Source organism: Pinus tabuliformis, chromosome 6, assembly GCF_031772625.1.
Source record: "Pinus tabuliformis cultivar Carrire ecotype Pingquan chromosome 6, CPIR1, whole genome shotgun sequence".
Taxonomy (NCBI): Eukaryota; Viridiplantae; Streptophyta; class Pinopsida; order Pinales; family Pinaceae; genus Pinus; species Pinus tabuliformis.
In genome coordinates this window covers 2,099,188,784-2,099,206,494 of record NC_142292.1, presented here as the reverse complement: position 1 = coordinate 2,099,206,494, position 17,711 = coordinate 2,099,188,784, and the positions used below count along the sequence as shown (strand labels likewise).

At 42.5% G+C, this 17,711-nt stretch overlaps 1 protein-coding gene across 3 annotated transcripts in view; it reads right to left on the bottom strand.

Moving 5' to 3' along the window:
• LOC149267637 (krueppel-like factor) overlaps positions 1-14,560 on the bottom strand; it is a 105,753-nt gene extending 91,193 nt beyond the window's left edge. The window contains exons 1-2 of one of the 3 annotated variants that reach the window (XM_089433765.1): positions 14,066-14,560; positions 12,362-12,627 (exon numbers count right to left, since the gene is read on the bottom strand). In XM_089433765.1, the coding sequence (XP_089289891.1) occupies positions 12,518-12,627; positions 14,066-14,321 (366 nt within the window). In that variant the 5' untranslated portion in view covers positions 14,322-14,560 and the 3' untranslated portion in view covers positions 12,362-12,517. Of the gene's footprint in view, positions 1-12,361; positions 12,628-14,065 lie in introns of those variants that run through there. The other 2 variants (XM_089433767.1, XM_089433768.1) reach the window with 2 other exon arrangements.
• Positions 14,561-17,711: the final 3,151 nt, after the last annotated feature.

Sequence of the window (17,711 nt, the reverse complement as noted above, 5' to 3'; positions counted from 1 at the left end):
CAAGTATTGGAATGCACCAAGCCCATTTATCACATGATTCATTTTGCAGAAACAGATAAACCAGTGATTGGGGAGGTGTATGAGCAAATGGATACCATGTTGGGGCAAATAAAAGATATTGTTCAAAAAGAAGATCCCAACTTGTATAGACTGATTCATAATTGTGTGTGTACACAGTGGAATAAACTTAATGTTCCACTACATACCTTGGCATATATCCTTGTGCCAAAATACTACTCTCCAACTTGGTTGGGCCAACCTACACCTAGGGGTGGGGTTAGGGTCAAACCCCATACAGATCCAGAGGTATCTACAGGATATATGGAAGCATTAGACAAGTTGGTACCTGACAGGGAGGAGTGTGCTAATCTGCATCTTGAATTAGGCAGATGCTTCAGTTGCACTGGTTTGTTTGGTTCTTTGCATGCAATGGAAGATAGAGACGGAGTTGATGCTCTCACATGGTGGGAAGCACATGGCGGCATGGGACTTTTGCCAAAATTGGCAAAAAAAGTTCTCTCACAAGTTGTAAATACTTCTTCTGCAGAGAGGTGTTGGAGCACCTACAGCTTCATACATAATGTGAGAAAAAACAAACTCAATGAAAACCAGGCAGAAAGATTGGTCTATGTGCACTACAACTTGAGGTTGTTGAGTCATTACTGTGATCGGGCTTATGAGGATCCAACATATAAAATTTGGGACAACCACCTAGAGGTCGATAATTTGGAGGATGGCACTATACATCTTGAAGAACTGGAAGTAGAACTTATGAGAAAGGAAGATGAAGCAACAACCATGCCACCCCCACCATCCAGTAGCAGTGCTCGAGTTCCAAGTCTTGTTCCTTTGTTGTCGCCGCCTCCATGTACATCCACACGTGGAGGGCATTTGCCTTCTGGTTCTGGTCATGGAACTGTGCGGGAGGAGACTCCTAGAAGACCACCTCGACCTACTCAGAAATTAGACATTATTCGTGGTTGCAAGAGGAAGATGTAGATGATAGATTTACTTATCTTTTCTAGTTTCTAGTAGTTTTTATAATTGTTGACTCTTTCATATTTATTATGATATTTTTTGTAAACAATATATGACAATTTAAGTTTGAAGTTTGAAGTTGGCAATTATAACTCATTGGTAATGAATTATGAATATGATGCTTCGTGAAAGTTGAAAGTTGTTTCATTTCATTTCATTTTATAACATTTCATGTTAGCTATTATTTGTTGTAATGGTTACACTTAGCTTACAAGTACAGCTTTGGTGATCAATGATGATAAATGTTATATATTGAATTTTGAAAGCTTGAAACTTTAAGATTGATAAATCATGATTCATGAGACTCAATATGTTGTATGTTACTAACTTGTGGACGTGGTTGATGAAGATTATAACTTCTAGATGATTGTTGTTATATGGTTCAATCTATGTTTTTTTTTATGTTTTTTTATATCTAATTCATCATTCTACATGTTTTTGTCGACATATATGCATCAAATATAAAAAAAATATAAAAAAGTATATATATTATATAAAAAAACGCTCATGGATTCGCTCCCAAACCGAGAGCTTCTAAAAATGTCGCTCCCGCTCCTGCTGCCAAGTAACCTTGCTTCCAGATACAATAGTTGGATGCCCCATCTAACCTGTCTTGATCTTTGAATCCTGTTGAAGCCATTTTTTGCAAAACTCACAACTGGGAAATAAACATGAATTTCCTCCTTCTCTTGCTCAACTACATTCACTTCCTTCTGGAAATGCGTAGATTTGCTCTGCTGTTGACCTCTGCTACTGGAAATTTCGGATTTCCTTCAAGAATGAAACTGGAAACCCTCTAAGAAAGAATCCCTCAGATGTGCTTTTCTCTTCCACCCGAAACAGATTTGCTATTGCAGAAACTGTTGCAAACCAACGGTGCCCAAATTTGCCCTGCGAATTCACTGATCTGCTTACCGCAACTGCTTCCCGGCTTCACCACTACTTGCTAGAACTGCTACTGAGTTATTCGAACTTTTCCTGCCCTTGCAACTAGAAATCAAACCATGCCCAGCAATTCGCACTACCTGGACGGATCTCTACGCAGACCTGGAAATTTTGCTCAGAGACTCCCTTTGAAGCTGCAAAATTTCTCCTCTCTTCTGAGCTTCTGATTTGTCATCAAAATTGCTCTGATACCATGTGAAAATTCTTTGAAATGCAGCAACTGGAAATTTATTCTTCTAATTCACTAATTATGCAGTTTATTTGTTACGGCAAACAACGAATAAATCACACTGCAATTCTTCACAAATAAAATACACTGTGAAAAAATAAAAACTGGAACTGAGAAAATGATAGCACGCACACAATAAAATTAACACAGTTATTTTTGGACAAATGTCCCCGGAAAAACCCAACGTGGAAAACCAGTGCAACAGATGAGGGTTTTTATTATAATGCAACAACAAAAATTTTGAGTACAAATCTAGATGCCAATCTGGCTATCCTCCAGCAAAATATACTGCCAAAATTATTTGGAGGCAATTCCTCCCTTCTGCAACCAAACTCAGCCCTCTAGCCCTGCTCGCACTTCCTCCTGGCAACTCGCACTAGCCAAAAATACGCATTGTTTGGCTCAAATAGTTCTCACTACCTGTGAGCCGTCTTGCCTCCCTAGAAGTGACTCACTCTGCCTTTCGGGTGATCTCCCCCAGCCTCCAACAACTGAAACAATCACTTTCTGGCACTTCAAACTGGGGTTTTTGGCTACTCGCACTAGTTACTCGACCTCTATGCAGAAATAATTCGACCTCCCAACTACTACTACTCCATTGCTGAGAAACTATGCTAAATATGACTTTGCTTCTCCCTCAGTCACTGCCACTCGATCACTGGAGTCTGGCTCAAATTCTTTTCTAGCTAAACTCTGCTCTCTAAGAAATTCGACCTGCCTTGATCACAATGTATTTTCCATCTACCCATCGAGTTGCTCTTATAATCTATCGTTGGAAAACCAACGGCCATGATTAGATCCTCATCAACGGCTAAGATCATCTCCAACTTGATCCGTGTGAGTTTCTAGAGAATTCTCACCTCTCTCAATTTATTACTGTTAATTAATCACTTTTCCTAAGTTAGACTTTAGGAAATATTTAATTATTGATCAATTAAGTTAATTGAGCCATTTCTAGGTGTTTTCTCCTAAAACTTTTTTTGGGTTCTAGAGTTCTAGTGTTTCTTAACCTCTCTGACCAAAGTCGAGACTAGAACACCTATCTGATGCTACAAACTAACATGGAAGCCTTATAGAAATTCCATCCAAGATTGAAGATATGTCTTCCATAGCAAATTTCCTCGAGGCTTGAACAATTGCTTCTCCTTGGATGTGTGGTTCCTAGGATGAAGTTTTGGATGAAGCCTCCAACAATTGGCTTCTAGATGTCCAGCTAATTTTCAGTGTTGGTAAAAATCCCTGGGCCTGGATGGGTTACATAGCATTCTCTTTTTGTTCATGTTCTTGTTGAGGAAGCTAGTTGTATAACTCTCTCCCAATTACAAGTGTTGAACTTTGCTCTTGTCCCAATTTGGCATAACAGTGGTGAGAGAGTCCTAGTATTTAGTTAGCAGTTCCTTCAACGAAATTAACAATTTTCTAGTAGCCTCAACGTGCCCTTCCAATTCAGCTATCCTCTTGCCAAACCTCTGTATTTTCTCCTTCTCTTCTTGGATCTTCACATTGACAGCCCTTAGGTTTTCCAACCTTTCCATTCTCAATGATTTATCCATACTAGGCCTATTTCCTCCCAAAAGTGTTGGTAGCTTCTTCAAGGTCGTGATTCAACTGCTCTGACACCAATATGATCCATAAACAATAGGCATACAACCCATTTGTCTCATCAACACAGATCTTCTACAGATTTAAAGAATTTGATGTTTTAGCAATTCCATATTAAGCTGAGTTAAGGCTTCTCTGCTTGCTATTCACCAATGGGCATGAATTTGTCTCATCAACGCAGATCATCTGCAAATTTAAAGAATTTGATATTTTAGCAATTCTCTATTAAGCTGAGTTAAAGCTTCTCTGCTTGCTATTCACCAATGGGCATGAATGGGCTCTATTACGAACCTAGTTCCAAGCTTCGTTTACTTGGTTATAGTGCCAAGGCCAATGCCTGACAACAGAGTCAGGTACACTGCAATTTTGTTATGCCAGCAGAAAAACACACACTGTTATTTAAATGTCAAATCCAACAGTATATCAACGACAACAACACATCCAATTAAAAAATTCATATACAAGAAATATACATTTATATGTTTACAAATATGGATAACTATAGGTTAGCACTACACCATCATTACATATTGCAGCACTGTCGCCTTTGGATCTGTTTTGGACAGATCAAAGAGCTATAGCTCATAAGTAGACACACTATACTTGCAAAGAATATTTTTATATTGATGTGTTGACAGTTGTTGATGAATGCCCAAGTACACGGGCTTGAGGATGTATCGATGCCTTTGACTTGCCCAACACTGGGAGGATGGCCGTAGCTAATGATCCACGGAAGGACTATAGGAAGTTGCTAAACAATATTTCATTTTATGTAATATTTCTAATTAGCCATGGGTAATTGGAATATTCGATTTTGCTCAATTTTGCCTTCTATAGCTATTTATAAATAAAAAGATGAGGAGAGGGGGACATACTCACTTCATGAATAAAGACACTCCCTATTAGCACAACGTTGTAACTTAAAAGGTGAGCAAAGGGGGGCCAAAGAACCACGTAGATGAGGGGCCCACGTAGACACTAGGAGTGACTGCGCAGATGGTGAGAAACACGTGCCAAGAGGAAAGCTGCGTTGGAGGAGGTTAGCCTTGGGATTGAGAGAGGCCAACGCTACAAAGGAAAGAGGAGCCTCCTCATTTTGGCATTCGATTATGTGCATTGGAGCTAGTCACTTCGACTTAGAGCACGCTAGCTATTTAGCTAGTCTGCAGCACTGTTTAGTGCATTGAGTGTCTCCGTTCGAAGATCTCACCCTTAGCCTCGAGGGACTTTGAGTGCCTGCTCGGGCAAGGTATTTCCATCAGTATTTTTGCAGTAGTTTCATCAACATTTTGGCAAGAGGATTGAGCATCTTGGATCACTGCGCAGTCTTGAGAGGGATGACGCAGTTCTTTCTGGCAGGAGTTCTGGATTGAGGTTTTGCAGGGGGGTTTGTGCTGGGAGGTTAAGCAGGGGATTAGCCCTTGCATATTGAAGGATTTTGGCTGAGTTTTCAGGCAGAGTTGTGGTGGGTTTATTTCAGTGGCAGCGCAGAGCCTTGAGGGATTGCGTGGGTCCTCAAGGGGGCGATTTTTGGGGGTCGGCCATTTCAGAAAAGCTTTCTGGGTTTTTCTGGGTTTCTTGAGTAGAATCTGATTCCATAGTTTCAGCATTTTCTGAGGAGGGGAACAGCCCCAAATCCTCATTTGATTTCCACCAGCAACAGTAGCACGGCAGTTCTCCAGCAGCTTGGACGCAGTTCAGAGAGAGGCCATTCCTTTGCTATTCTGAGTGTATTTCTTCACTTGCCTTGTGCAAGTCGAGGTGCCATCTTTCTGATCACCTCCTGTACTCATTCTATTACTCAATATAATAAAATGGCTTAGCATTTTTCTCTGCATTTCTTGAGTATCTGCTTATATCTCATGGTTATATTGTTATATGTTGCACCATTGTTATTTTCATCACTTTGAGCTTCCCGGTTATTATATCATTTATACGTATTTGGTTGGAGTTTACTGGGGTTTGGGGAATATCTCGAAAACGGGATATTACAGTGGTATCAAAGCATAGATCTGGCTCAGCCTGTGGAGCTAGCAATCTATGACACCGGGGGAAAAACTCTACATTTGTTACAGAGGTAGGAGATATAGAGACACTGGGCGTAGGTTGGAGAACACTTACGGAGAGGGAGACTGTGTTCCGGTGGTGGACGCAAAACAGGAGAAGCCTGTGGTGGACGCAAAACAGAAGGAGCCTGTGGTGGACGCAGAGCAGGAAGATCCGATGGCAGATGAGGACGGGAAGAGATTTGCGGACATGCTCCTCAAATCAGTACAGGATCTGTCGAGGCAGATTGAGGTGATGGGGCAGAGATTCACGGCAATAGAGGCTAGACAGCGTGAGAGCCCACGGGTTTTCCAGGTTGGTGAGGGATCGGGTGCATCCCACCATTTGCCAGAGCAGCGTGATACTACTCAGCAGGTGGCCTCACATGCCCCTACACGCTCTACCATGCCCACTTTCTTAGGAGCAGACACGGGGGCCGGAGCCCAGCAGGAGGCAGAGCCCGGTCATATGGGCGATTATTTTGCAGAATACCAGGCCTATGGGCAGGAGTTCAGGGAGGCTCTCTCATTCAGAGACTTTGTTCAGCTCCAACGGGATAGTAGACCCCGCGACCATCATAGAGGGTACCGGCATTATCATGATGGTGACACCCACCGTGCAGCTAGTAGATTCCACTTGCCTACGTTTGATGGTTCATCAAACAGTTCGGCAAAGTCTTGGGTGGAGAAGCTAGACATTTACTTCCAGCTTAACCAGATGTCAGAGACGGAGGCCATCAAGGTGGCGACATTACATTTGGATGGTGAGGCCCAGGATTGGTGGTTCCATGGGATGGTTACACTCGGACACTCCACAGTGACGACATATGCCGAGTTCACCAGGAGATTGATGGAGAGGTTTGACCGGAGGGATCCAGAATAGCACTTTGTGGAGCTAACGAGGCTCAAACAGACTGGGAGCCCAGAGACCTACATTTCAGATTTCTTGAGAGTTTCAGTGATGGTGCCAGATCTATCCGTAGCACGGAGGATCTACATGTATGTTGAGGGGTTAGCAGAGCCACTTCGGGGTCTAGTCAAATCCGCTAGACCAACCACCCTTCAGGATGCTATTAGCAGGACCCAGGACTTACAGGATGTCTTACCCAGGACCTGGACACCTTACCCCCAGCGACAGGCTTTTCAGCCTAAGGGGAAGGATGTGAGGATTCTGCCTCCGAAGGGGAATCCAGGACGAGTGCAGATTGATGATGATGCCAGGAGGGAGTTGAAGAAGAAGCGGTTGTGCTTCACCTGTCAAGAGCCGTGGGCACCGGGACATAGATGTGCTGCTGGCAAAACATATTTTATTGAGGTCTTCTCCAAGAGCAGCGGGGAAGAGGATGAGGAGGATGATGTGGAGGCAGAAGGTAGTCATGCCGCACAAGATCGTTTGCCACCTCCACCACCACCAGCGGGTGGTGCAGCTTTTCCACCTACCGGAGGGGCCCTTGCAGCATTGCGAGGAGTTCCCAATTATTTGACGTTGCGCGTACGGGGGGCAGTACGTGGCCAGCGGGTATCAGTTTTGGTTGACAGTGGGGCAACCCACAACTTCATCGATGCATAGATGGTTGAGCGAAGAGGTATACAGACAGAGAGCTTCGATGGCTTTTCAGTTTTGGTCCGAGGAGATCAGACCATGGTGTGCGCTCGTTATGTTCCATAGTTATCAGTGACGATGGGCTGACGATGGGCACCTACACACTGACTGACCACTTTTTCGTGGTCGATATTCCGGACACCAACATGATATTGGGTATTCAGTGGCTTATCACTCTAGGGAAGGTCACGACAGATTGGAAGACCCTAGAGATGGAGTGGGATGATGAGAAGACAGGGAGGCATGAGAAGATACGGGGACAGCACACATATCCGCCTCAGACTGTTTCGGCTCATCGGATGGAGGCAGTCTTCCGAAAGGGAGACGTAGAGTGGGCAGTGGAGCTACGTGCATCAGAGGCAGGGACTTCAGGGCAGGCAGTGCACCCAGAGATACAGTCCATCCTTGACCGATATGCCATAGTATTTGGGGAGATTCCGCCAGGACAGCCACCGAACCAGGGGTTTGAGCACACCATTGAGCTTGAGCAGGGCATACAGGCAGTGATTACTACCCCCTATAGGCATCCCAAGGCCTATCGGGATGAGATTGAGCGGGCCATTCAGGAGTTGCTGGCTCTTGGGCACATTCAGCCGAGCACGAGTCCTTTTGCTTCTTCCGTGGTGTTGGTGAAGAAGAAGGACGGCACATTGAGGATGTGCATTGACTATAGGGCCTTGAACAAGAAGACCCTGAAGAACAGGTACCCCATACCCATGATCGATGAGTTGATGGATGAGTTGAGAGGAGCCTAGTTCTTCTCAAAGATTGATTTGAGATCTGGGTACCATCAAATTCGCGTGAGGGAACAGGACATTCCCAGGACTGCCTTTAGGTGTCACTATGGGTACTTTGAGTTTTTGGTGATGCCTTTCTGGCTAACCCGCCCCAGCTACATTCCAGTCTTGCATGAATCACATCTTCCACAGTCACTTGAGGAAGTTTGTGTTGGTGTTCTTTGATGATATACTCATTTACAGCAAGACTTGGGAGGAGCATCTCCAGCACATTGAGACAGTGTTGCGCATCTTGGAGGAGCAGCAGTTCTATGCCAAGCTCTCCAAGTGTGAGTTTGGATTGACGGAGATGTTGTACTTGGGACACATCATAGGGGTGGACGGAGTGAGAGTCCACAAGGAGAAGATTAGGGCCATCAGAGATTGGCCGGAGCCGAGGAACGTGACGAAACTTCGAGGATTCATTGATATTTGTACTTACTACCGAAAGTTCGTCAAGAGTTTCTCACAGCTTGCTGCACCCCTGACGGATTTGACGAGGAAGGGGGCATTCAGTTGGTCGGATACAGCGCAGCGAGCCTTTGACAGGCTCAAGGAGGTGATGAGCAGCTGCCCAGTGCTTGTATTGCCAAATTTTTCGCAGCCATTTGTTTTGGAGTGTGATGCGTCGGGAGAGGGGATCGGCGCAATATTGATGCAGGGAGGTCACCTTATAGCCTTTGAGAGCCAGAAGCTCCTTCCACATGAGAGGTTGTATGCTATATACGACAAGGAGAAGTTGGCCATCATGCATGCATTGGCCAAGTTCCGGCAGTATCTAGTGGGTAATAGGTTCAGGGTGAGGACTGATCACAACAGCCTCAGGTTCTTTTTGGAGCAGAAACAGCTACAGGAGAAGCAGCAAAAGTGGATCAGTAAGATCCAAGCATATGACTTTGACATTGAGTATGTCAAGGGTAAGAACAACGTGGTAGCAGATGCCCTTTCACGTAGACCAGCCACGTTGTCTCTTATGAGCTTGGACGCAGAATGGAGGGCTCAACTCTTAGTAGAGTACTCCAAGGATAGATTTGCATGTGAGGTTCTGGATGGGCAAGTGGCGGATGACAGGTACAGGGTGGTCGATGAAATCATCTACTACAGGGACCGGATCTTCTTGACTGAGAGATCTCAGCTCAAGAAGAAGATACTTCAAGCATCCCATGATTCACCATTGGCAGGCCATCAGGGGTTTACCAAAACCTACAGGGCCATTAGAGAGAGGTTCTCATGGAAGGGCCTCAAGGAGGACATACTCCAGCATGTCCGAGAGTGCGACGTTTGCCAGAGGAACAAGGGGGAGATGAGCCATCCCGCAGGATTATTGCAGCCTCTTCCCATTCCGGAGGGGAAATGGGAGAGTATTTCGATGGACTTCATCATAGGGTTGCCCATGGTGCAGGGCAAGGATTGTATCTTTGTCGTCGTTGATCGACTGACAAAGTATGCACATTTTTTCGCCATATCCGCACACTACACAACAACACAGGTGGTCGAGCTGTTCTTCAGAGAGGTCTTCAAGCTACATGGTCTTCCTAAGACCATCATCAATGACAGGGACAGCCGTTTCATGGGCGGGTTTTGGCAGGAGCTTTTCCGGTTGGTGGGGACGGAGTTGACACCGAGTACCAATTATCACCCACAAACGGACGGGCAGACAGAGATAGTTAACAAGTGGCTGGAGGGCTACTTGCGTAACTATGTCAGTGGGCAGCAGAGGGCATGGTTGAAGTTGCTGCATCTGGGGGAGTACTGCTACAACACTACACATCACATGTCCATCAGTATGTCACCATTCTATGCTTTGTATGGATATCATCCTTTATCTTTTGTTGACGTGATGTTTGGTGATAGCAAGGCTCCGAGAGCCAAGATTTGGGTCCAAGAGAGTCGGGATATTCTCCGAGCTCTCAAGGATAATATGGCTACAGCACAGAACCAGCAGAAGCTGTATGCTGACAGGGGTTGAGTGGAGAGACAATTTGAGGTAGGGAACCTCGTCTACCTACAATTACAGCCATACCGACAGTCGTCACTGAAGCAAAAGGGGGCTGAGAAGCTCAAGCCCCGCTTTTATGGGCCATACAAGGTGATACGCAGGATTGGACAAGTTGTATATGAGTTGGAGCTGCCCCAAGGCAACAAGATTCATAACATTTTCATGCCTGAAGAAGGCATTGGGGCAGCATGTGACAGTGACAGATGAGCTACCACCCACGGATGATGAGGGGCATTTGGTGTTGCAGCCAGAAGCTATTATTGATACCAGGGAGAGGCCACTGCGGAGCAGGACAGTCCGGGAATTCTTGGTGAGGTGGAAGAATTTACCGGATGAGGATGCCACTTGGGAGAGTGAGAAGATCTTGCAGCATCCATCACTTCAGTTGCTTGAGGACAAGCAACATTTTGTCGGGGGAGACTGTAATATTCCTAATTAGCCATGGCTAATTGGAATATTCGATTTTGCTCAATTTTGCCTTCTATAGCTATTTATAAATAAAAAGGTGAGGAGAGGGGGACATACTCACTTCATGAATAAAGACACTCCCTAGTAGCACAACGTTGTAACTTAAAAGGTGAGCCAAGGGGGGCCAAAGAACCACATAGAGGAGGGGCCCACGTAGACACTTGGAGTGACTACGCAGATGGTGAGAAACATGTGGCAAGAGGAAAGCTACGTTGGAGGAGGTGAGCCTTGGGATTGAGAGAGGCCAACGCTATAAAGGAGAGAGGAGCCTCCTCATTTTGGCATTTGATTGTGTGAATTTGAGCTAGTCCCTTCGACTTAGAGCACGCTGGTTGTTTAGCTAGTCTGCAGCACTGTTTAGTGCATTGAGTGTCTCCGTTCAGAGATCTCACCCTTAGCCCCGAGGGACTTCGAGTGCCTGCTCGGGCAAGGTATTTCCATCAGTATTTTTGCAGTAGTTTCATCAGCATTTTGGCAAGAGGATTGAGCATCTTGGATGACTGCACAGTCTTGAGAGGGATGACGCAGTTCTTTCTGGCAGGAGTTCTGGATTGAGGTTTTGCAGGGGGATTTGTGCTGAGAGGTTGGGCAGGGGATCAGCCCTTGCATATTGGAGGATTTTGGTTGAGTTTCAAGCAGAGTTGTGGTGGGTTTATTTCAGTGGCAGCGCAGAGCCTTGAGGGATTGTGTGGGTCCTCAAGGGGGCGATTTTCGGGGGTCGGCCATTTCAGAAAATCTTTCTGAGTTTTTCTTGGTTTCTTGAGTAGAATCCGATTCCATAGTTTCAGCATTTTCTGAAGAGGGGAACAGCCCCAAATCCTCATTTGATTTCCAACAGCAGTAGCAGCACAGCAGTTCTCCAGCAGCTTGGACACAGTTCAGAGAGAGGCCATTCCTTTGCTATTCTGAGTGTATTTCTTCACTTGCCTTGTGCAAGTCAAGGTGCCATCTTTCTAATCACCTCTTGTACTCATTCTATTGCTCAGTATAATAAAATGGCTTAACATTTCTCTCTGTATTTCGTGAGTATCTGCTTATATCTCATGGTTATATTGTTATATGTTGCACCATTGTTATTTTCATTACTTTGAGTTTCCCGGTTATTATATCATTTATACGTATTTGGTTGGAGTTTATTGGGGTTTGGGGAATATCTCGGAAACAGGATATTACATTTTAGCAAACAAAGAAAATGAGCAATTGCGGTGGGTACAAATTAGCAATTCAATTAAGGAAAACTCAAGCTGTAGCATACAGTGACATAGCACACAAGCACGTAACTCTTAAACAATGCAATTTCTGGGCTGTTACTTGTCTATGTTTTAAAACTACTCAGATTTGAAATCAGCCAAGGGTCAACTCAGACTCGGAGTTGGATTGACTCAGACTGATCTGATTTCAATGACTCGATTTACTAAAAAAGACATAAAATGTTTAAATTTTCATTAAAACATTTTAAAGGCTCCAGACCAGTAGAGACAAAATATGCAGTGTCTGCTCATGGCACATATATATACAATGGTAAAGGTGAATATATCAAAAAAGTTACAAAATGGCACCAAGTGCAATACATATTTACTATTTAGCAACAAAATATAATCAATGAGGCTCTAAATGGCCTCTAGGCTTTAGACTCTGAAAAACATGCTACAATCATCTCCTTTTGCTTAGCCTTGTCTTCTTCAAATTTTGCAAGCTGATTTTGCAATTCCAATCTAATCTGTCCAATATCCTCTAATGGGGCCATGCATGGGGCAACTTGGCCTCTTATACCAGCCAAGTGTTCTTTCAACCTACGAATTCCCCTCCCATTTATGCATTTCTTCCAATATTTGCAATAAATCTCCTCGTCAACCAGATCAGCATGGATACATGCAGAGTATTTGTGACACTTGCAGTGGCAGCCACGGTAAAATTCCAATCTGCAAATTCAAATATGCAACATTGCAAGAAGCAAACCCCATCTTAAATGCTTAATATGAAAAGTCCATAATTCAAACTTCAAAGTTCAAGCCAATCTGCAAATTCAAATATGCAACATTGCAAGAAGCAAACCCCATCTTAAATGCTTAATATGAAAAGTCCATAATTCAAACTTCAAAGTTCAAGCTGGTAGAATGCTGAAAGTACAAAACTTTAAAATTTGATCTCAGATCTCAGATCTGCATTTTAATGAGGAAAACATACGGACATATTTATCATCTACATACGGTATAACTTGCTGGGATAGATCACTGTTCTTCAATGCTGCTCCAAAAGTCCAAATGTTCAATGAGAGTGGTGTGAGATAAATAGGGTTGGGGGCTCTCTTTATAGGTTTTTCTAGGGTTTAGGATGCTTAAAATTAGGTTTTAGGCAAAAAAAAATTAATTGACTTAATCACCTGCAGGCCGTGGCAGTGGGGTACAGGGATTGACTAGGTCAAGTAAAGACAGACTCAGCCGAGTTGTACTGGTTTGGTACCAGAGCCAATTCACAGGCAGAAGCGATACAGACAGAGGTTGATTTGGCTGAGTTGACCAAGTATGACTCCAGGGTAAGTTCAGTTCGAGTATGAAAACTATGCTTGTGATTCATAAGTGCTGAAGCAACTAGTGCCATCCAGTGTTGAATCAAGTCGAAATTAGAGCTATGTCTACCAATCAAAAATTCCAGCAAACGTTTTAGTGAACCGACAAGCATGAGAACGTTGCCCATGTATGTGTATTTTTCAGCAAACAGTTTGTTAAGAACAAATGCTTTAATCATAATCGTTAGTCAGAGCTGAGAATTTAGGAATTCCAAACGGGCGATTCCGCCAAATCAGGAATAGTGCCGTAGGTATAACCCCACGATTCCGACAATCAATTACGATGCTATGGAGGATTGGTTGTGCGATGGGAATCGTGATAGCATCAAATTATTAATATGTCAATTTAGGGCAGTATTCATGTAAATGGTAGTTCCTATGGCCACTTGGCAAGGCAACACATACAGGAACGCACCACGACAAAAACAATTAACCAGCTCAACGCAATCACACAGCAATTAACCACGCCATGAACACCAGAGATTACATCTGAAACCCAAATGAAAAAAACGGCAATCAAAAAGGCTTTATCCATAAAATAAAGAGGAGCCCTAGAATTTAACAGTATTTCTATTAGGCTACCAGAATCAATGCTCGAGATTTTAACCGTGATGACAAATTTTACAACGGATGCCAAGAATCTGCCATCTTACTTTTACGCCTTCTATATAAATTATTCTAAACATTTGACTTGAAAAATCACATATTTTAGGAGAACATCTATCAACTGTATTCTTATAAAATGCTCTAAAAGAAATAAATAATGGGAATTAATGCGAATAGTGATGCACCTGCGACCTTCTTTTCAATCCATTTTCCCACCAGCATTCCAGCTCCAATGCCTGCAACGACGAATGCTCCATAGAATGCAAGAGCGGATGGAAGGGATCTGCGTGGTAGAAAATAGGTATCAGGGATTTGTCTGATCTTTCCGCGCCTCTTTCTGGGATATTGCGGTTCAGAGGAAAGAGTCTGGAGCTTCTTCCAGTCTACCACATCCTCTGTTGCTTCAGGTTTAGCACTTCCGTCTCCTCCCGCTGCTGCCATGATCAATTGCAGGATAAGATTAGATTCAAATGGCCATTTACCGGGTTTCAGGGCTTAAGGGGTTTAGCGGGGTTTAAGCTGACAGTTTTAAATTTTCATTTTCAGCGTAAACCAGAACGAAATTCCTGCGTATGGTTTTCTGGGAAGTGACTGTGAGGGACTGGCCACGATGAAGCAAATGTATGTGTGTTGATCACACTCAATATTTTTTGAAAACAATTATATCTCTTATATATCTGTGTGGAGAAGCTAGATAATAGTTTATTTTGAAATTATGCCAGCCTGCATCCTCTATTGCATTTCTATTTGAAAAAAATTCCCAAAGTTATGTACTTCATTTGATTTATAAAAATCAACTGTAAAGTTAGATAATCTAAGAAATACACCTTAAATCAAGCATAATGAGCACTTAAAGGTTTACGTGTTGGATGCCATGTAATAGTTGTGCATAATGGATTACATGTAATAAGAACAAACACTACTTGCATAGCAATGTAATAAAACTAATTTTAAAACTCTACGTGGGATAATGGATATTAAAAATATCTCTTCTTCTAACGTTGTTTTAGGCATGATTTTGCTAAGAATCTATATAGTTGCAATCTCAATAACTCAAATTCGCAATTATGCAATCCCTTTATCTTTTATACTTGCATCTAACATAATTTGTTTTTCATCTTTATGTTTTTCTAGTCCCTACCAGTGGGTGGAGTGTCCACTTGAAACGTTGAGCATTTCAAACCTAGATACACTATTTATTCCAAAATATGGAATTATGCCTAGCTCCAAAAATCTTTCCACTCAAACTATAGACTAATTTTTAAGGGTTGTGTGTAGTCTTTGAATTAACCTAGTTTATTAAAATTTCAATCTAAGTAATGGATCAATCATTTTGAAAATAAAATAATTTACTAAATTCCAATGAAATCACCAAAAATGAGGCAATTTAGTGCCCTTCTAAAGCACTTGTCACTAATGGTTGAAATAGGTTGGTGCATTGATGGGAGTCATGTTTTTAGTCTAAGGTTATGAAACCCTAAGTTTCTCACAAGCCACAAGTGTTTCCATCACTTGTTTTCAAGATTACTAGTTCCTTGCCCTTTTTCAAGCTTCCCGCCAACAAAGAGGGTCCTCCTTGGCCACCTAACAATGATGTTTGAGGATGATCAAATCAATTACTCGACAAATCCCTGGGAGGAGTTTCCTATAATACACATAATACCTAATGTCATATTAGGGTTGTGGGGCATAACTTAACTCAACCTTCAAGGTTTATTATGAAGTTGGAGTTATCAAATTTCCTCTTTCTTTCGTCACCTCGAATCACATTTTTTTTTATCTTTCCATCATCCTTTACTTGTTAAGAACTTTCGAACGATATAAATTTCATCTCATTCAAAGTTTTGAGCATAAAATTATGCCCATTTAAATATCTACCCCTTAAGGGCCACATCACCATTTGCATAGGGCAGTTGGTCAACATGTGGAAACCCTTGGCCACATGTTACTCCTCCACTAGTCCACATATGTTGATAGGCCATCATATCGGGGCCCTGCCATACTAGGATTTCTATAAAGAGTGCATTGTCAATTCTTCCAGTATTTTGGTATCCTAATATGTTGGTATGGCAACTCAACATGTCACCTCATTCTTTTCCACTAAGTCATTATATGACATGTGGTGGATACTGACATGTTCTCTGACATGTGGCAATTGCTAACATGTCTACTATGACATGGCACTTGTTTACGTAAATTTTGTGATCTTAAAATGCCATATGTGGTTGACACATGTCCTCCACCTAGCACAACCACGTCATCATATCTTATGTCACCATGACAACATTTTTCAAAGAATATTGGTTCTCTGGTATGTGGTGTTATTAGTTAATGTGCTCAATAAACAAGGATTTGTTGTCAAGTGAAGTCTATTAAAAACACCATATAGGATTTTTCTCTAAAAGACATTACTTTCATTCTCCAGGGGTTCCAGTATTCCAGTAAGGCCCCTTCTAATTGGCTCTAGATCACAACCCTTTTGTCAATCATGACTAAGGATGAAGGCCAAGGCCTTCCAATCAATAAATTCCCATAGAATTCTATACTAAGGGACTATGTCCCCATAATTCCTTTGAGCCTGAAATGAAGGATCAAATCCCAAATTCTCTATCGAGCAAGGCTTGATTGCAGACAAATTCCTTAGCTTGTCCCAAAAGCTAAAGAGAGTGATTTTTGACAAGAAATTGATCAGATGTTCCTTCCCAGAAGCCAAAGAGGGCTTTGTACCCAACTTACTCCTTCCAAGGTCTCCAAGCCTCTCCTTCCCTCTAAGGAAAACCTTCCTACTGATAAGCCATCTATACTAGTGTGCATCATGGTTGTTTTAAACCTTCAAAGAGCCTAGAGCTTCTCCATTCTATCCAATATCAATCCAAGAACACTAGCCATGACTAGGAATAGAAGTCCTTCATTCTCATGATTAGTATGTTATTTACTTCATGTCCATAACATGAAAGACACAACACATAAGTAAATTAAAGATTGATTGTGGGGTACATGAATTTTATAAAGCAATTTCAACCATATCTACTACTTTTTATCATAAATAAACATCATATAAACCATATTTACCACTAAGCAAACAGGAAAATAAATAAAATACATTTCAACCATGACCATTTATTATCATTAATATGGTTTACCTTATAGAGATGAAGTCCATGAGGGTATTTATCTGATCAAGATCCTATGTTGTTTGCAATTGACAAAGGGTAAGCCATGTTCCACCCCACTATAGGTTCAGTTGTATTACAATATTTCCTGCAGTTGGCCACCCCCAAGCTAGACCAAGAAGCCATGAGGGAAGTTCTACTTAACATTATAGGGTGAATTCATGAAGGTCATTCTCCTTCATCAAATTAACTCATGATGTCCCTCAAGATCACACCAAGCCTAGAGTTATACCCCATTGTTATGAGTGGTTTCTCAATTGTTCTACATAGTAAGCACCCTAGGGGCAACATCTCCCAAGCTACTGTTAAAAAATTATATATTACAGAGCAATGGAACACATAAAATATTGCAGAAATATAAACACAGAAAACACATAAAACAAGACAGACACAGATATACGTGGTTCACCCAGTTTGGGCTACGTCCATGGAGAAATAGTCAGTCCTTCTTTTATTATATTATCCAGCAAATTGAAGAGATACAACCTACAGCAGATCCACTGTAACACCCTCTTCACTCTCAATCTCCTCTGTCTTCCTCACTCAGAATACAGATCTACATAGGCGCAATACAACTTCCTCATATATAGTGAGGGGTTGCCTTCTAGGGCAAAAAACCATAAATTAAACATAACTTCTACCGTCAGATCATCCGCCT